The sequence below is a fragment of the Spea bombifrons genome, chromosome 5 (assembly GCF_027358695.1).
Source record: "Spea bombifrons isolate aSpeBom1 chromosome 5, aSpeBom1.2.pri, whole genome shotgun sequence".
NCBI classification, from domain to species: Eukaryota; Metazoa; Chordata; class Amphibia; order Anura; family Pelobatidae; genus Spea; species Spea bombifrons.
The window spans coordinates 37,162,881-37,180,278 of record NC_071091.1 but is presented as its reverse complement, the minus strand read 5'-3'; the positions used below and the strand labels follow the sequence as shown (position 1 = coordinate 37,180,278).

General features: G+C 40.5%; 1 protein-coding gene across 1 annotated transcript in view; it reads right to left on the bottom strand.

Annotated features, from left to right (window-relative positions):
* Positions 1-17,398, bottom strand: part of DPY19L1 (dpy-19 like C-mannosyltransferase 1) — a 55,233-nt gene that overhangs the window by 19,766 nt on the left and 18,069 nt on the right. The window contains exons 5-13 of the mRNA XM_053467697.1: positions 13,630-13,767; positions 11,715-11,835; positions 9,778-9,871; positions 9,138-9,195; positions 8,652-8,743; positions 7,060-7,159; positions 3,921-3,998; positions 661-747; positions 153-212 (exon numbers count right to left, since the gene is read on the bottom strand). Of these exons, the coding sequence (XP_053323672.1) occupies positions 153-212; positions 661-747; positions 3,921-3,998; positions 7,060-7,159; positions 8,652-8,743; positions 9,138-9,195; positions 9,778-9,871; positions 11,715-11,835; positions 13,630-13,767 (828 nt within the window). The remainder of the gene's footprint in view (positions 1-152; positions 213-660; positions 748-3,920; positions 3,999-7,059; positions 7,160-8,651; positions 8,744-9,137; positions 9,196-9,777; positions 9,872-11,714; positions 11,836-13,629; positions 13,768-17,398) is intronic.

The window sequence follows — 17,398 nt, the reverse complement described above, 5'->3', positions numbered from 1 at the left end:
AAGTAGCAAGAATACCAATGTTAAGACATCTATGTTTTGTGTATTAAACTGTATATGGCAGTATAGCCTGTATTTTCCTGGTGATCCACCATAGTCTGTGATCAAATGAATTTATGACAACAGAAATGTTTCCTGCTGTTATGTATGCCTACCCAAAGTACGAATTCCTTGGTCTGAAGTTTCAAGAATGCTTTTCTGCTCATAGCTATCACCTACAAATTAAAAATAAAAGAAATTAGTATATTTACAGGAGTCACTAGTTACAGATAGCCAAAATTGTCTATAATGTAAAGATTTAACTAATAATTTACATCAGAACATGACATGGCAAATACTAGGAAAAATCAGATCATTTAACATAATATATTTTAAAGAACTGCAGGGAAATGTGTAAGACGTTTATCAAACTTATTACCCTACTGAACAGAATGAAGCCATGCTAATATTGGATCAACTATGATTTAATTTAAAACATGTAGCCATATAGTGGTTCCAGTGGCCGATGGATACATACATGTTCGATATTTATTTTTAACATTTACACTAATTAGCTGACTTTTGATATGATTTAGGTCAACAAACACTTATTGAGGTTTAAATTTCACAAAAGTTGGAGCTTGATAAAGAAAAAAAAATTTAATGTTTTCCCCCAATACTTACACAAATAACTGCGAGAGAAGAGGCATAATATGATGTTAGTAGCATGGAATTGCCAAACATCAGGATAAAACACAAACCCAGTGAGATCTAGAGAGACCAAAATAAAATGCACATATTATTTTTACTATAAAAAACAAAATACTTTGAACACCAAGTATAAAATTAATCCTCTCATGTACAGTACCTACATATAAGGATAAACATGGCTATACTTTGATATGATCATCATATCAGAATAATTTACTATAAAAAATGGTTTCTAGTTACGCCCCTGACTTCAACTTCAAAATCTGCCGCAAAAATCAAAGCAGCCCAAGTATATGTTTACAAAAAAGTAGAAAACCCAGTATATTTGACTAGGGTCATTTTGTCACTTTCATGCAGCCATTCTATTATCTGTAAACAAAAATATCAGGTGTTCATTATATTTATACACAGCTTGCAAAATGACTGTGGATTTCTTGCTTAGGATATGTGCAGATGCTTAAAACTCCACTTTGTATTTTGCAACATCCCCAGAGTACATTACATTCACAGGTCACATTTTGGAGGATTCATGGGCCCAAATGTGGCCAATGGTAGAGGTGATGGTGCACATGCAAGAATTCTATTCAAGTATGCGTGGTAAGACATAGACCTATGTGGCAGCCATATTTGCATTTTTTATTTTAGGTATCAACACCTGCTTACATTAGATTAAGGCAATATACAGTATCTCACAAAAGCGAGTACACCCCTCACATTTTTGTAAATATTTTATTATATCTTTTCATGTGATAACACTGAAGATAACACTCAACACTCAAAATAACTCAACACACAGGCATTAATGTCTAACACCTTGGCGACAAAAGTGAGTACACCCCTAAGTGGAAATGTCCAAATTGGACCCAAAGTGACAATTTGGTGCGGCCACTTATTTTTCAGCACTGCCTTAACTCTCTTGGGCATGGAGTTCACGAAACCTTCACGGGTTGCCATTGGAGTCATCTTCCACTCCTCCATGACAACATCAGGGAGCTGGTGGATGTTAGAGACCTTGCGCTCCCCCACCTTTGTTTGAGGATGCCCCACAGATGCTCGATATGGTTTAGGTCTGGAGACATGCTTGGCCAGTCCATCTTTACCCTCCACTTCCTTGGCAAGGCAGTGGTTGTCTTGGTGGTGTGTTTGGGGTCGTTATGTTGGAATACTGCCCTGCGGCCCAGTCTCTGAAGGGATGGGATCATGCTCTGCTTCAGTATGTCACAGTACATGTTGGCATTCATGGTTCCCTCAATGAACTGTAGCTCCCAGATCATTATACTCCCACCACCATGCTTGACTGTAGGCAAGACACACTTGTCTTTGTACGCCTCACCTGGTTGCTGCCACACACACTTGACACAATCTGAATCAAATAAGTTTATCTTGGTCTCATCGGACCACAGGACATGGTTCCAGTAATCCATGTCCTTAGTCTGCGTGTCTTCAGCACACTGTTTGCAGGCTTTCTTGTGCATCATCTTGAGAAGAGGCTTCCTTCTGAGCACTAACAGGCTGACCCCCCACCCCTTCAACCTCTGCAGCAATGCTGTCGGCACTCATACGTCTATTTCCCAAAGACAACCTCTGGATAGGATGCTGAGCACGTGCACTCAACTTCTTTGGTCGGCCATGGCGAGGCCTGCTCTGTGCGGAACCTGGCCTGTGAAACCGCTGTATGGTCTTGCCCACCGTGCTGCAGCTCAGTTTCAGGGTCTTGGCAATCTTTTTGTAGAGCAACAATTCTTTTTGTTCTGATCCTCAGAGAGTTCTTTGCCATGAGGTGCCATGTTGAACTTCCAGTGACCAGTATGAGAGTGTGAGAGCGATAACACACACACCTGCTACCCGTTCACACCTGAGACCTTGTAACACTAACAAATCACATGACACCGGGGAGGGGAAATGGCTAATTGGACCCAATTTAGACACTTCCACTTAGGGCTGTACTCACTTTTGTTGCCAAGGTGTTAGACATGAATGCCTGTGTGTGTTGAGTTATTTTGAGGGACAGAAAATATACACTGTTAGGCTAGGTTTCCACTTGGGTTTTTGTCCGGCGTTTTTTTCTTGATGAAAAACGCCAGGAAAACTGCCAAGAAAACTGCCGCTGCATTTACCTGCGTTTTGGCGTTTTTTCTGCAGTTTTTTCTGGCGTTTTAGCCTTTCTGTGGAAATTGCTTTTTTTGACCTTAGGCAGTTTTTCCAGCCTTTACAAGTTAGAAGTTTCACCCAGCTAAAAGGGATTAGGATAAATGGCAAGTATCTGCCCTCTCCTGATGTCATTTACTTGGTAGACCCTTTTGTCTCTTTTCTGTGGTTTGTAAGGCATGCTTTATTTCGAATGTCTGCTCCTCTGGGAAGATTGGCCCCAAATGATGGTGCAAATTGTTTGCTGTTGCTTTTGGCACGCAGGATCCGGTCGCGTATGTTTGTTTGTAATGGCATGTTTGTTCCAAATGGTGTAAAATTCAATATGAACCAGTCCAGGACTTTGTTTTGTGTGAAACTGTTTGTTTTCAGCCTATTTCTCGTAGGACACACAGATACTGGGTCCATCCTCTGCATTGTAACTGTGGAAAAAACGCCATAAAAAACGCCAAGGCAATAAACCCACATGGCTTTTTCATGGCGTTTTTTCTCTCCCATAGACTTCTATTGGAGAAAAAAAGCCAAGATTTCTTGCAAAAAACGCCAGAGTGTCAACATGCTGCAGTTTTGAAAAACTGCCACAGAGCCCAAAAAAGCAGAAAAACGCCAAAGAGGACTAAAAAAACGCCAAACAGAAAAACGCCAGGTGGAAATGGCATTTTGCGATTTCCTATTGAATTACAGCTAACATCTGGCTGCATGCGTTTTTCACAAAAAAACGCCAGGTGGCGCTATTGGCGTTTTTATAGGCGTTTTTAGCTAAAAAAACCCAAGTGGAAACCTAGCCTTATACAGGCTGTACACTCGCTACTTTACATTGTAGCAGAGTGTCATTTCTTCAGTGTTGTCACATGAAAAGATATAATAAAATATTTACAAAAATGTGAGGGGTGTACTCACTTTTGTGAGATACTGTACTTTCAAGTAAGATTTCTAAGCCAATCTTGAATTTAAAATACAGAGCACTGTGGCTCTTCATCATTAAATGGGCTGCACTATTAATATAATAGAAACTAGAGTCTTAACTTCCGGTATTTATACATGCCCACTGTCAAATACTAAGATAAACATAAAGGAATTCTTACCATATGTGTATACAAGATATTCAAAATCTTCTCCTGGTCAATAAATCCAACAATGTAAATGGCAAATAACGAGGCAATCTGATATTAAAAGGAAAAAAAAAAAAACATTGTGAGATAAACACAAAATTCCTACAACCATTATGATCTGGTTTCTGATTGAACCAAAAGGATTCGTGCTACAAAAATCAGGTTATTTTTTATAAACACCAGCTAAGACATGAGACAAGGTGTACATTTATTCGGTCATTTATTATGGAAGGAAATCCACGGGTTCGGTGCCACTGCCTCAAAAGGCTTAATGAATGTATACCAATATCCCCCAAGTTATCCCAAATACATATTTTTCAGGAGGGCCAAAAAGGCAGGGGCAGTGAATAAAGACAGTTTTTGAAAACACAGTGACAGATATGAATTCAATGAAACGGATTGGTGATGCGATATATGCTTCAGGGAAATATATTTTAAAGCTGGTCATTATCCAGTAATTAAATTTTTATTATGTTTTGTTCATGTAATTACTTCTACCAATTAGTAAAACGTAAAAAATAAATAAAAAAACGTACAATTTACACTTTCATCTCTTTATTGCAATGGCCTCTCTCTATTCACCTTCCTATTTTACTGACATAATAATAAAAGCTACAAGAACCCAAACACAGTGTTTCTCAAACTAGGTTTTAATACAAAGTTATTAGTAGGGCTGCAACTAACGATTATTTTAATAATCGATTAATCGGCCGATTATTTTTTCGATTAATCGATTAATCGGATAAAAAAAACAATATGCAAATTTTTCGTTTATTTAAAAGAATTTAATGAACTGGATGTTAAAAAACAACTTAAAATTTACATTAACATTCTTATTTTGTTATGATGTAATAAAAAACAATATTTTCAAAGTACAAGAACCCAAACACAATATTTATGAAACAAAATAACCCCAAACATTCTGAAAAGAGGTGGACTATTACTGTTCAAGAAACTTTGCCCCAGCACTTTGCACTTTGCACCCAGCACTTTGCACCCAGCACTTTGCACCCAGCCCTGGCACTTTGCACCCAGCACTTTGCCCCCAGCACTTTGCCCCAGCCCTGGCACTTTGCATCCAGCACTTTGCACCAGCACTTTGCACCCAGCCCTGGCACTTTGCACCCAGCACTTTGTACCCAGCACTCAGCACCCAGCACTTTGCCCCAGCCCTGGCACTTTGCATCCAGCACTTTGCACCCAGCACTTTGCACCAGCACTTTGCACTTTGCACCCAGCACTTTGTACCCAGCACTCAGCACTTTGCGCCCAGCACTTTGCCCCAGCCCTGGCACTTTGCACCCAGCACTTTGCACCCAGCCCTGGCACTTTGCACCCAGCACTTTGCACTGTGCCCCTGCACCCAGTCTCCAACTCTGCCCTGCACCCAGCCCTGCCCCCACATTCTGCCCTGCCCCCACACTCACACTCTGCCCTGCACCCACTCTGCCCTGCACCCACTCTGCCCTGCACCCACACTCACACCCTGCCCTGCATCCCCACCCCCACTCTGCCCTGCACCCAGTCTCCCACTCTGCTCTGCACCCACACTCACACCCTGCATCCCCACCCCCACTCTGCCCTGCACCCAGTCTCCTGCCCTGCACCCCCCACCCCCACTCTGCCCTGCACCCCCACCCCCACTCTGCCCTGCACCCCCACCCCCACTCTGCCCTGCACCCACACTCACACCCTGCCCTGCATCCCCTGAAACCCCACTCCCACCCCGCCGTGGACCCCCACCCCCGCGAATCGCTCTGTGCGAATGGAGCCACTCGCACAGAGCGAACCGCTCTGTGCGAATGGAGCCACTCGCACAGAGCGAACCGCTCTGTGCGAATGGAGCAACTCGCACAGAGCGAACCGCTCTGTGCGAATGGAGCCACTCGCACAGAGCGAACCGCTCTGTGCGAATGGAGCCACTCGCACAGAGCGAACCGCTCTGTGCGAATGGAGCCACTCGCACAGAGCGAACCGCTCTGTGCGAGTGGAGCCACTCGCACAGAGCGAACCGCTCTGTGCGAGTGGAGCCACTCGCACAGAGCGAACCGGAACACGTCACATCCGTCACGTAGCTAGAAGAAGGCGGAGACTGCAGAGCGTGTAGCAGAAGCGGGGAACGCTCGCGGAGGTAAGTAAAAGGAGCCGAGTGCTCCAACAACGAATTGATCACTCGATTAATCGATAACGGAAATCGTTATCGATGATTTCCGTTATCGATTATTATCGATTTTATCGATTCGTTGTTTCAGCTCTAGTTATTAGTAAATATTAATTCATATGTTAACTATTTTTCATATTTAATAAAAACTGAGAAAAAAGCCTTGTTTAAATTTTTTTATTTACCAAACTGCCCCCAGTTATGCACATCTGACCCCCAGCTTACCACTCTGCCACCATATATGCCTTATACCTCTTATATGCCAGAGAGAGGCGGAAGTGAGAGACCGGCCGACAGTGAGGGGAATCCAGGTCCCCTGCAGCGTTGCGGGGGATCTGGATTCCGGTGTTATAATCCGATCTCTGTTTGAGGTCGGATTATATAAGGAGAGGAGTTTTTCAGAGCATTTGCTCTGAAAAAAACCTCTTTTTATAATCGATAAAAATCGATCCGATTAATCGATGATGAAATTCGTTGACGATTTTCATTATCGATTATTATCGATTTTATCGATTAGTTGTTTCAGCCCTAATATATATATATATATATATATATATACACATATATACACACACACACACTATACTTTTGTTTTTCCATGAAGCACTGTCTAGAATTTAAAAAACAAAATTGGTAGGCCTCGTATTATACATTTGTATTATTTGAGCCTGTGACTAGCTTAGCGCACCGACATTTTTCTTTTCACTGTCTAGAATTTGTTTCTGAAGCAGAAGTATAATCTGGCCTGGGGTGGCATTCCATATGCCACAAAAAATGGTTCCTTCTGTGCTGTGCTGCAGCTCAATGTGATGGTTACAAAGGAGATCGCAGATCTGCGCAACGGTCCCATTTATAGCACAGTGTTCATAAGTGCTCAATCCAGGATAATGGCCACATGTGGGGGGACTGGGAACACTGTCCTAGAACAAGCCTGCTGTTCTGAAGTCTTACCTGAGTTAAAAGAACAAACTGTGCAAACTGCCAAGGAAGCATGAAGAACACATTTGAAACACAAAGCGCAATCAAGCTTCTTCTACCAACATTGGGTGTCCTTAAAAATAAACATACCAAAATATAATCAGTATCCATTAACGTAAAAGCTGCACATATAATACACGTAAAACATTAAACGGATTACAGTTTTAGATTAAGAACACGTGTATGTGACCAACATGGGCTCCAGAAAACAGAGATGCGCTTTGCCTTGTGTGTGCACACGCCAGGGAGTCAGGAGCACCGGTAAGTTTGGGGGGTATAAGGCATTTCTGTAGGCCGCCCCGGTGCAGGGAACTCTGATCTCTGACAGCCGGGGAAGGTCTGCGCGAAAGACGCAGACAACCCCCGCTGCTAACCGCACGTCCTCCCGGCTGCAGCAGAAGTTGTCTGCGGGAATCGCGCGCTGCCTGGACTAACCACCGGGGACTCAGAAGCACCGGTAAGTTGGGGGGGCATAACACAGGAGGATCCAGGTCCCCTGCATCGCTGCGGGGGATCTGGATCTTAGTCTCATAGTCAGACCCATTCGAGGTCTGATTATAAGACGACCCCGATAATAAGACAAGGGGTATTTTCCAGAGCAAAACCTTGTCTTATAATAGAGTAAATACGGTAATACGTAGGGTCACAACCTCATTTTTACAATTATATTAGTGTCATTTCTACATAATTCACAATACATATAGACTTGAATCATTAATTCTTTAATATGTACCTGGATTACAAACATTTCTCTCTATCTCTTCCTTCTCTCGCACTCTTCCTTTTTCTCTTTTGTTGTCTGTCTTTCCCCACTGCTTTTTTCCATGTTTCTTACCGCCTTTTCTCTCTGCTCTCCTCTTCTCCCTTTTTTCTCTTTGTGTGAACCACATTACCTCTCTCTTTCTATCCTCCATCTTTCATACCATCCTATCTCGTTTCAATCCCTGCCTCCTGTCTCCTCTTTCCTTTCTTTCTTCCCCTCTAACTCCCTCTTTCCTCTGTCACATTATTCCTTCTTTTCTCTGCTACTGTGGTACTGCTGGCTGTGCTTCCTCCCTCTTACCTTGAGCATAGCCGTTTCTTCACTATAGGAGTTGCTGCCTTGCTGCTGTAAGGCCTAGACAGGAGACTCAATTGGGGTCTCCACAGACCCCCGCAAGTAACTGTCGTGTTAGGAAACACTCCAATGACATCAGGTTTGGGCATTTAAATCCCCTGAATGTGTTGGCATTCGGCTAACATTAGAGAAAGGATGCAGGAGAAAGCAGGTCAGAACACAAAGGACACCTGTGACCTGTCCTTGTGGGAATTGTAATGCTGGACGAAGCAGGGATCAATCACAATGAAGCATATTCTAAAATGTACTAAATTGAACATTTCAAGTCCGAATATATACGCAAACTGAACTTTTGAGAAAATAAATCAAAATTTATTTTAGTTGGTAAACAGAACACTTCATGGGCAAATAGTTACTTGGTGTTATTTCAGTTGTGTTTTTCACATTTATTGTATCTGTTGTATGTCATACACATGAAAAATCAAGCAGATTATGAAAAAAAAAATACCTTAGGATGTACGTCAAAAGGAACATCTGAAGAACAAGAAATGGATATGAAAAACTCTCTCGAAGAGGTGGAGTCCACATCACACGTGTGCACTAAAAATTTTTTTTAAAAAAATAAAAAAAAGCAGAAGAAAGATGAAACAAGAAAACCAAGCAGCTAATGTGCAAGGGGGTGCCCCCTCTACACCACTGCACCCTTTCCACATAATAAAAACAAAGTATGTGTGTATAATATTATATATCTCAAACATGTGCAGATCATTTTAAGACAATAAATTCTTAACTACCTTCACAATGATAGACAATGATAACAAAAGTATTGAGAAAGCTACCGATATCTTAACACAATGGACTAGGGGTGCTTTTAATTGTTTGAAGCACCCTTTTTTCAACCTAAAAAAAAAAAAAAGACTGCAAAGTCACACCCCATTCCTCTTCTATTACACATTCAAGTTATAGTTCATCAGAGCAAAACTGAAATACTTACTTCACCGTGATTGAAAAAGAAGCACAAAACTGTCACAAAGCCTCCTAGTCGACTTCCACTGGAAAAACAAAATATTATGTTTAATCAGCATGGACTTTTTAACAGCCATTAATATGTTAATATCTTAAAAGCGCTATGAAAACTGAACATAATATAAGCCAAAAGTGGCACAAAAAACAGACCATTGAAGCTGCAGTCTGTTGCAAACTAAAAGGACGTTTACTTTACATATACGGTAGATTTTTTCTGCGTGTCTAAAGAATACATACTTAAGTAGTTTAACATGCGTTTTTACATAAAGATGCCGGCGTATCCATTTACAAAAACGACCGCTGGTGATCACAGGGGACACATAATTTTTATTTTAAATACGTTTTTTAATCAGGAAGTACGCAATCTGGGAATCAAAGATGAACAGTTTCCGTATACCACTAGTTAATGTGTGAAAAGAAATATAAATATTAAAATAAATTAAAATAATATATTAATACACTAATTACACTGTATATAAACAAAAGTTTAAATACAAGCTCTATAAAAAGACACAGCCATTCATATTTTAAATTAGAATAAAAAAAAAGTTATAAAAAAGTTTTTTAAAAAAATGTATAAAAATATATATAGGGCAATCTAGGCTTACCTTAAATATGTACCATAAATGTAGAACAATGACATCATCATTCCATTTAAAATAAAAATCATGGTGACATAAAAATACGCAGGATCACCAAGGCCTTAAAGATAGAAAATATATTCATTAAGCAAGAATATCATAAAATATACGTATTAATTAAAATATAAAGCAAAATGTAAGATTATCAAACTTTTCATCTTCCAAGATCTCATCACAGCTTCTTTTTAAAGTTATTAACAACATTCTGCGATAAAACTGTTTTTTTGGTCTAAAAAAACCCTAATTTTATAAAATCGATTCAACTAATCGATAATGAAATAGGAGTTTGATTGCTGTTAACAATTATATATAAATATAAAAAGTATCCTTACAAGTTAGGTGCTTTTGTAAAGAAAACATTTTCTAAGTAAAAAAAAAAACACTCAGTGGAACAGATATGCTGCCACTCTGCCCCCCCCCGAGATTTGCTGGCACTCTGCCCCCAAGATGTGCCCCCCCCTCTAGACTTACTGGTGCAGACTCCCCGGGGTCTTGCAGGGCCGGAGGACATTTACGCAGTACGCGTATTCAACTTCCGGTGCCGGCACTTCCGGCGTGGGAAGTGCCGGCAAGGAAGATTGTTAACGTACATCGCGCAGACGTTCACCGGCTGCAGCGATGCGAGCATAAACGACCTCCGCTGCTGGCACGTCTGCACGATGTGCTTTAACACATCTCCCTTGCCAGGACTCCCCCCGTGGGAATTCCCGGCAAGGGAGATTGTTAAAGCACATCGTGCAGAAGAGGTTGTTTACGCGCATCGCCGCAGCTGGTGAACGTCTGCACGATGCGCTTAGACAACCTCCCGTGCCTGCACTCCCCCCGTGGAAAGTGCTGGCAGGGGAGGCTGTCTGAGCGCATTGAAGAGTAGGATGCAGGTCCCCTGCACCGCTGCGCAGGATCTGTATCCTAACCCTGCTGCCTGCCCGGCACCCGGAACTACATGTCCCGGGTGCTGGGCGACATGAATTGCGCATTCCTGCGCTAAAAAAGTGCGGCCTATATTCGAGCAAATACGGTATATATATATATATATATATATATATATATATATATATATATATATATATATATATATATATATATATACACATACATACATATATATATATATATATATATACATACATACATACATATAGTTATTGAATTTTTTTGGTGGGTTTTTTTTTGGGGGGGGGGTCATTTTTGGGTTCAGCCAAGGGAATCCCGAATTTTCGGTTTCGGTCCAAAATTTTAATTTCAGTGCATCCCTAACCATAATGTTTATTAAATACTTTTCAAATAGTCAGAAACAACACTTAAAAAGGAAACAGACTGGTTCCAACTATTATATTTTTATTTTTAATGCACAAACTTCAGGTTTGCGTAAACTAAATAGCATTTTACTGCACTCAAATTTATGCGTACATTCCTTTCTTACTGGAGTTAGGGAATTCACTGGCTGCTTCCACTGAAACCAGGTGTATGCCCAGTAGCACTTTCATTTAAGTTAACAAGAACTGGGCTCCCATAAAAAACTAGCAGCCAATTGCATGTATAATAGCAAAACATCGGTGTTCACATAGCATACATGTGATTAGCTGCTGCTACTCCCACTTAAGAATTGGTGTTCTACTGAGCATGTGCAAGACACATACCATAGTATACTTCAGTGGGCACATCCAATGAGTCATTTTCTAACCTAAATACCTAAAGAGTGCCTGCATACAGCAAAACACACTGGAGTCTGTGTAACGTGGACTTCGATATGCACTTAGTATGCGTTATCTTATTTACCCACTACCTTCCTCTGCTCATACATACCGTATTTCGAAATATAAAAAGCTCATGAGCCAAATCCCTCTACAATCATGTTCTTAGATCCCCCACCCCGAGTTATCGCTACAAAAAAAAAAAATTACCTTCACAGCTATCGACAGGACTAAGATCATCTCCACGGTTTACTTTCCAACATATCTTTGTCTGAAAACCTAGAGAGTTCATAGTCGTCGTATAAATACGATACCAACTAGCCAAAATTACCTGCGTAGAAAAAGATTAGATTAGGAGTGGGCTCGTTTCATAGAGTTATTTTACTGGCCTGCCAAGCCAGTTTCGCCAAAATTTTATCTAACCGCACTGCAAGAACTAACATTATTTAGAAAACTGAAATAATGACTAAAGATTAAAAAAACAACCTTAAAACCTAGAAATTATTTATGTAGGTAAAACTTGGAATACACAATCTCCCTCATAATTAGTAAATGAACAAAGTACCGTAATACACTAACAGCTGATTCTTAAATTATTGAATAAATAAATATTAAATTATACCGCTTCTTAAAATTTAAGTATTAAAAGATTGTTGTTGCAAAATAAAATGAAATGGGTGAATTGCAGATACAAATATAATTTTGTTAATGTAAGTTGTATTTACAAACATACTGTTAAAATGTCTGTCTCATGGTCAATAAACTATACTAACTGCTTGATATAGGAAATGTATAGCAGATTTATTTGTTTAGAACAGTCATACATATAATAATTATAATGTATGCCCCATCAAGGAGCGCATATATTCTGAATTGATGAGGGGTGTAAATGAGTTAAGGTGAAATTAAACATTTCATTTCATAGACGCAACTACACATTATCAAAAGACTAACCCCTCCTGTACAAAGCAAACTAAATCATGGGCTGAGATGGATGGCCACTTATATGAACAAATCAGAAAAAAATACCAGAGCTCAATACCAAAACTACTGGCCTACATGAAATAAACAGGAACACAAAAGCTCACCTACCACACCAATGCTCCGCATACAAAATGGGCCAGTATGAGCAAATCTCTTTGTGTTCTCAAGTAGCCACATTTACTTAGCAAGCACCATTCATATTGTTTCCAAAATATTTTCACAAATTTATATTGATTTTAAGGCTGAAGGTTAGAAGCCACTGCCTCGTTTCTTCGTTCTGAAGAAAAACGGAAATTGGCTTAAGTGGATAACGACTGTCCACCTCCCTGTACAAACATTAATTTAGGCTGGAAATGCCCCATGGTATATGTGCTCTATGCATTATTGCCATACCTGGGAACTTCTGGGTTCCGGCTACCCTTCCTTTGCGGGACGCGGCCAGGACTGCACAACGACGTCAGCGGAAGATCCCGCTGACGTTGGTGGGGTGGTCCCGTTGACGTTAATGGGAGTTCCTGCTGACGTCGGTGGCGTTCTCACTGACGTCGGGGGAGTTCCCGCTGACGGCAGCAGGAAACGCCCCAATTTAAAGGAAAAATAAAGCGGGGAACAGTGATCACCCGTCATTCTCCGGGTCAAACCTGGAGAGTTCCTAGGTATGATAATTGCTTGTCAACTCATTCACATACAGCTGACTTTCTGCCGCTGCATTTATTGGCAAATGGCCCAATCATTAGCACAATCTGTCCTTTGTCTTGCGCTTACATTTAAAAAGAAAAACTATTGACAGAGAGTGGCACATCATAACTGGACACAATGAAGACATATGTTCCATAATTACAGCTATAATGTATTATCTTTCAAATTCATTTTTTCACTAGGTGAGTAGACGCCCATGTGACACAATCTAACTTAATCCAATGTAATCCATATTATCAAGTGAAAGAAAAAGATAACCCATCCAGTAAATGACCATTCCTTTGACAACATGAATAAATGAGGATGCCTCAAGGAGGGGAAATACATAACAAAAATATAATACACTGAAGCATTAAATATAAGTTAAACTCTATTTGACCATTTCTTAATTAATCCAAGAGTGCATACAATACCATAATTAAGTGTGTGTGCAATAACTTACCTCAGGATAGAGATTAAACCTCTTTAAGGTATTTATCACATTAGGATATTCAGTCACATTATCATTCATAATCGCCAGTAAACCAGAGTAATATGAAGGAGCTTCAGTAATTGTCTTAAAATAGGAATAATAAAGGCCCTGTAATTGCAAAAATAAAAAGTATGAGTAAGCTGAGTTGCACACATCACACATAACGTCAAAATATTTTGGATTACATCATTAGGAATTGATATGATCATAATCAAAATGTTAACATGCAGCAATTTAATAAGATAAAATAATAAGGCAAAGGTGGCTGATTCTTAAAGTATCTATATTACTTACATAGCACATGAATTGTGAATAGCCAACCCTTGCATAAAGGCTGGTGTCCACCATGTATAATGCATAGTTTAATAGCAAAGTGGACACTCAAAATATCTCACTGCTTTACTTACACGACAGTAGAAGTTCAATGGGGTTTACTCTTCAAAATGTGAGGTGAAACCACAACTCTTCTACAGACATGCGGTTTAGCGAATAAGCACCAAAATCCATTATGTACTGGGACATATTGACTATAACATACATGTCCATTTCAGGGCATGCAGAAGGCATCATTACTGATATAATAGTAATATAACCCCTTCAGGACCAGGGTTTTTTTTCTCTACCATGTTTGCACTAAATGGCCAGAGCAGTTTTTGTGTTTTTACTAGGGCTGCAACTAACGATTATTTTAATAATCGATTAGTTGGCCGATTATTTTTTCGATTAATCGATTAATCGGATAAAAAAAATGAATGTAAATTTTTCATTTATTTAAAATAATTTACTAAACAAATGATGTTAAATACAAACAGCAGAATAAAAAAACTTTGATAATACATTTCTTGTCTTTATTTCCCAACCAGCCCCCCAATATATGCACATTTGAGCCCAGGCTTGCTACGCTGCCTCCCAGACATGCCATGCTGCCCCCCCCACATATGCCACGCTGCCTACCACAGCACTCCACGCTGCCTCCCACATCTGCCACTCCACGCTGCCTCCCACATATGCCACTCCACGCTGCCTCCCACATATGCCACTCCACGCTGCCTCCCACATATACCATTCCACGCTGCCTCCCACATCTGCCACTCCACGCTGCCTCCCACATCTGCCACTCCACGCTGCCTCCCACATCTGCCACTCCACGCTGCCTCCCACATCTGCCACTCCACGCTGCCTCCCACATATACCACTCCACGCTGCCTCCCACATCTGCCAAGCCACTCTACCCCCCCACATGCCACTGTGCCTGATACGCCTTATACCCCCTGAAACACCACTCCATCCTCCCCAGACATGCCACCCTGCCCTCCCCACATATGCCACGCCATGCTGCCTCCCACATCTGCCACTCCACAATGCCTCCCACATCTGCCACTGTGCCTGATACGCCTTATATCCCCACTCCATCCTCCCCAGACATGCCACCCTGCCTCCCAGACATGCCACTTCTCTACCCCCAGATATGCCACTCTACCCCCAGATATGCCTTATACACCCTGATACACCACTCCGTCCTCCCCAGACATGCCACACTGCCCTCCCCACATATGCCTTATATACTGTATATGCCTTATACCCCCAGATATGTCACTTCACTGCCCCCAGGATTTAGATTCCCCTAAATTAACCCTAAACTCCCCATTAACCATAACTGCCCCTAAATTAACCCTTAACACCCCCTTAACCACAGCATCCCCTAAATTAACCCTAAAGACCCCATCAACCACAGCATCCCCTAAATTAACCCTAAACACACCATTAACCACAACTGCCTCAAATTAACCCCAAACACCCCATTAACCACAGCTGCTCCTAAATTAACCCTAAACACCCTATTAACATAACTGCCCCTAAATTAACCCTAAACACCCAATTAACCATAACTGCCCCTAAATTAACCCTAAACACCCCACTAACCATAACTGCCCCTAAATTAACCCCCACCTCCCCTAACTTTCAGTAGCCCAAATATATATATATATATTACATACATACATATATATATATATATATATATATATATCACACACACACATACACATGTATATGTATATATATATATATACATACATACATACATACATATACTTACAGTTAGATGAGTGTCACAGCCATGTGGTTCTGGCCTTCTGGGAGAAGGAAGGGGCGGGGCCAGTTGTCACAGTGATTACAGGGAGGGGGAGTAAGTGGGAGCTGCTGCTGTGAGACGGTGAGTCAGACTAAACGGATTATATAATGAGGGGGATTTTTCAGAGCGTTTGCTCTGAAAAAACCCTCATTTTATAATCGATAATAATCGATTCAACTAATCGATAATGAAATTCGTTGCCAACGAATTTCATTATCGATTATTATCGATTTTATCGATTAGTTGTTGCAGCCCTAGTTTTTACTTGATTCAACTCATTTAGTGCATCCCCACACATTATATTATGTTTTTTTCAGGTAGGGCTTTCTTTTGAAATAATATATTATATATATATATATACACATATACATATATACACACACACACACAACATCATTTAGTATGAAAAATATCTAAAAATGGGGGGGATTGGGGGTGAATATTTTCACAGTTTCAAAAACACACACACACATATATATATATATATATATATATATATATATATATATATATATATATATATATATATATATATATATATATATAACCATTGCAAATTGGGGAAAAAAACTCCAAATGTGTATTTAGGTATATTTGTCCTGTTTTTGGAAACACCTCATATGCCTGGTAGTTTGATTTATCTTGGCACTTACAGGGTTAAATATGAATGACACACATCGCGGTTTCTAAACCAGATTTTTGTTAAATTGTGGTATGCTGGGAGTTGCGTCCCAAAAAGAAAAAGAAAAACTGCTAGACAAAAGTATTTTTTTGAAAGTTGACATCCCACAGTATTTTACTGGGGACATTTTAACAATTTTAGTGCCAGCTTGTCCTGAACATGGCAGTAAAATTTCACTTTCAAAGTTCGTTTTTTTCATTTTTACCAAACCCATTCTGGGTACATGAAATTACTAAAACAACTTGTGAATTGTATTTAGAAACACCCCCACCCCCGAAACAAATTGTATTGTGTTTGGATATTAAAATAGCTTAATGGGAAGGAGAATGAATGCCGACGTAGCACGCCGCACGCGTCACGCTATGCGTGCAACGTAATACGCCTGCGGCTAGTGCCGGTCTTTGGAGACGCGTGAATGCCCGAATTCGACCGCGAATGGGAAAACCGGCTTTGATGAGTCGCTGAGGTGGCTTGAGCTGACCGAGGACCTCTGATTTCGTGGAGCATCTGTGGACGACTGTAGCAGCTTCGTGTCGTGCCCTTCCTTCTCCTTTCCCAAGCCTCCCTCTCTGCCGCCCCCCTCCTTGCGGATTCCTCTTGCCCAGACGTAGAACATCTGATTTCTTGGCCCTCGCACCTTCACGCGTCCAGGACAAATAGGATACACGGTTCATGTTCTGACCGAATTTTGAATCCTTCCATACAAGATTTATCATCTCAAGATAAGTGCTTTTATTTTCCCCAATACTGAAGCTTATATTATTGCACTGACTCTGGACTTTTGCTTACTATATATATGGATCTCTACATACACTTGATTATACACACAGATCTATGATTTACATTACTATTGTGGTGACAAGTGAACAATAAACAAAACAACAATTAATAGAAAGGGAAGATAAGGCACAAGTTAACACCCT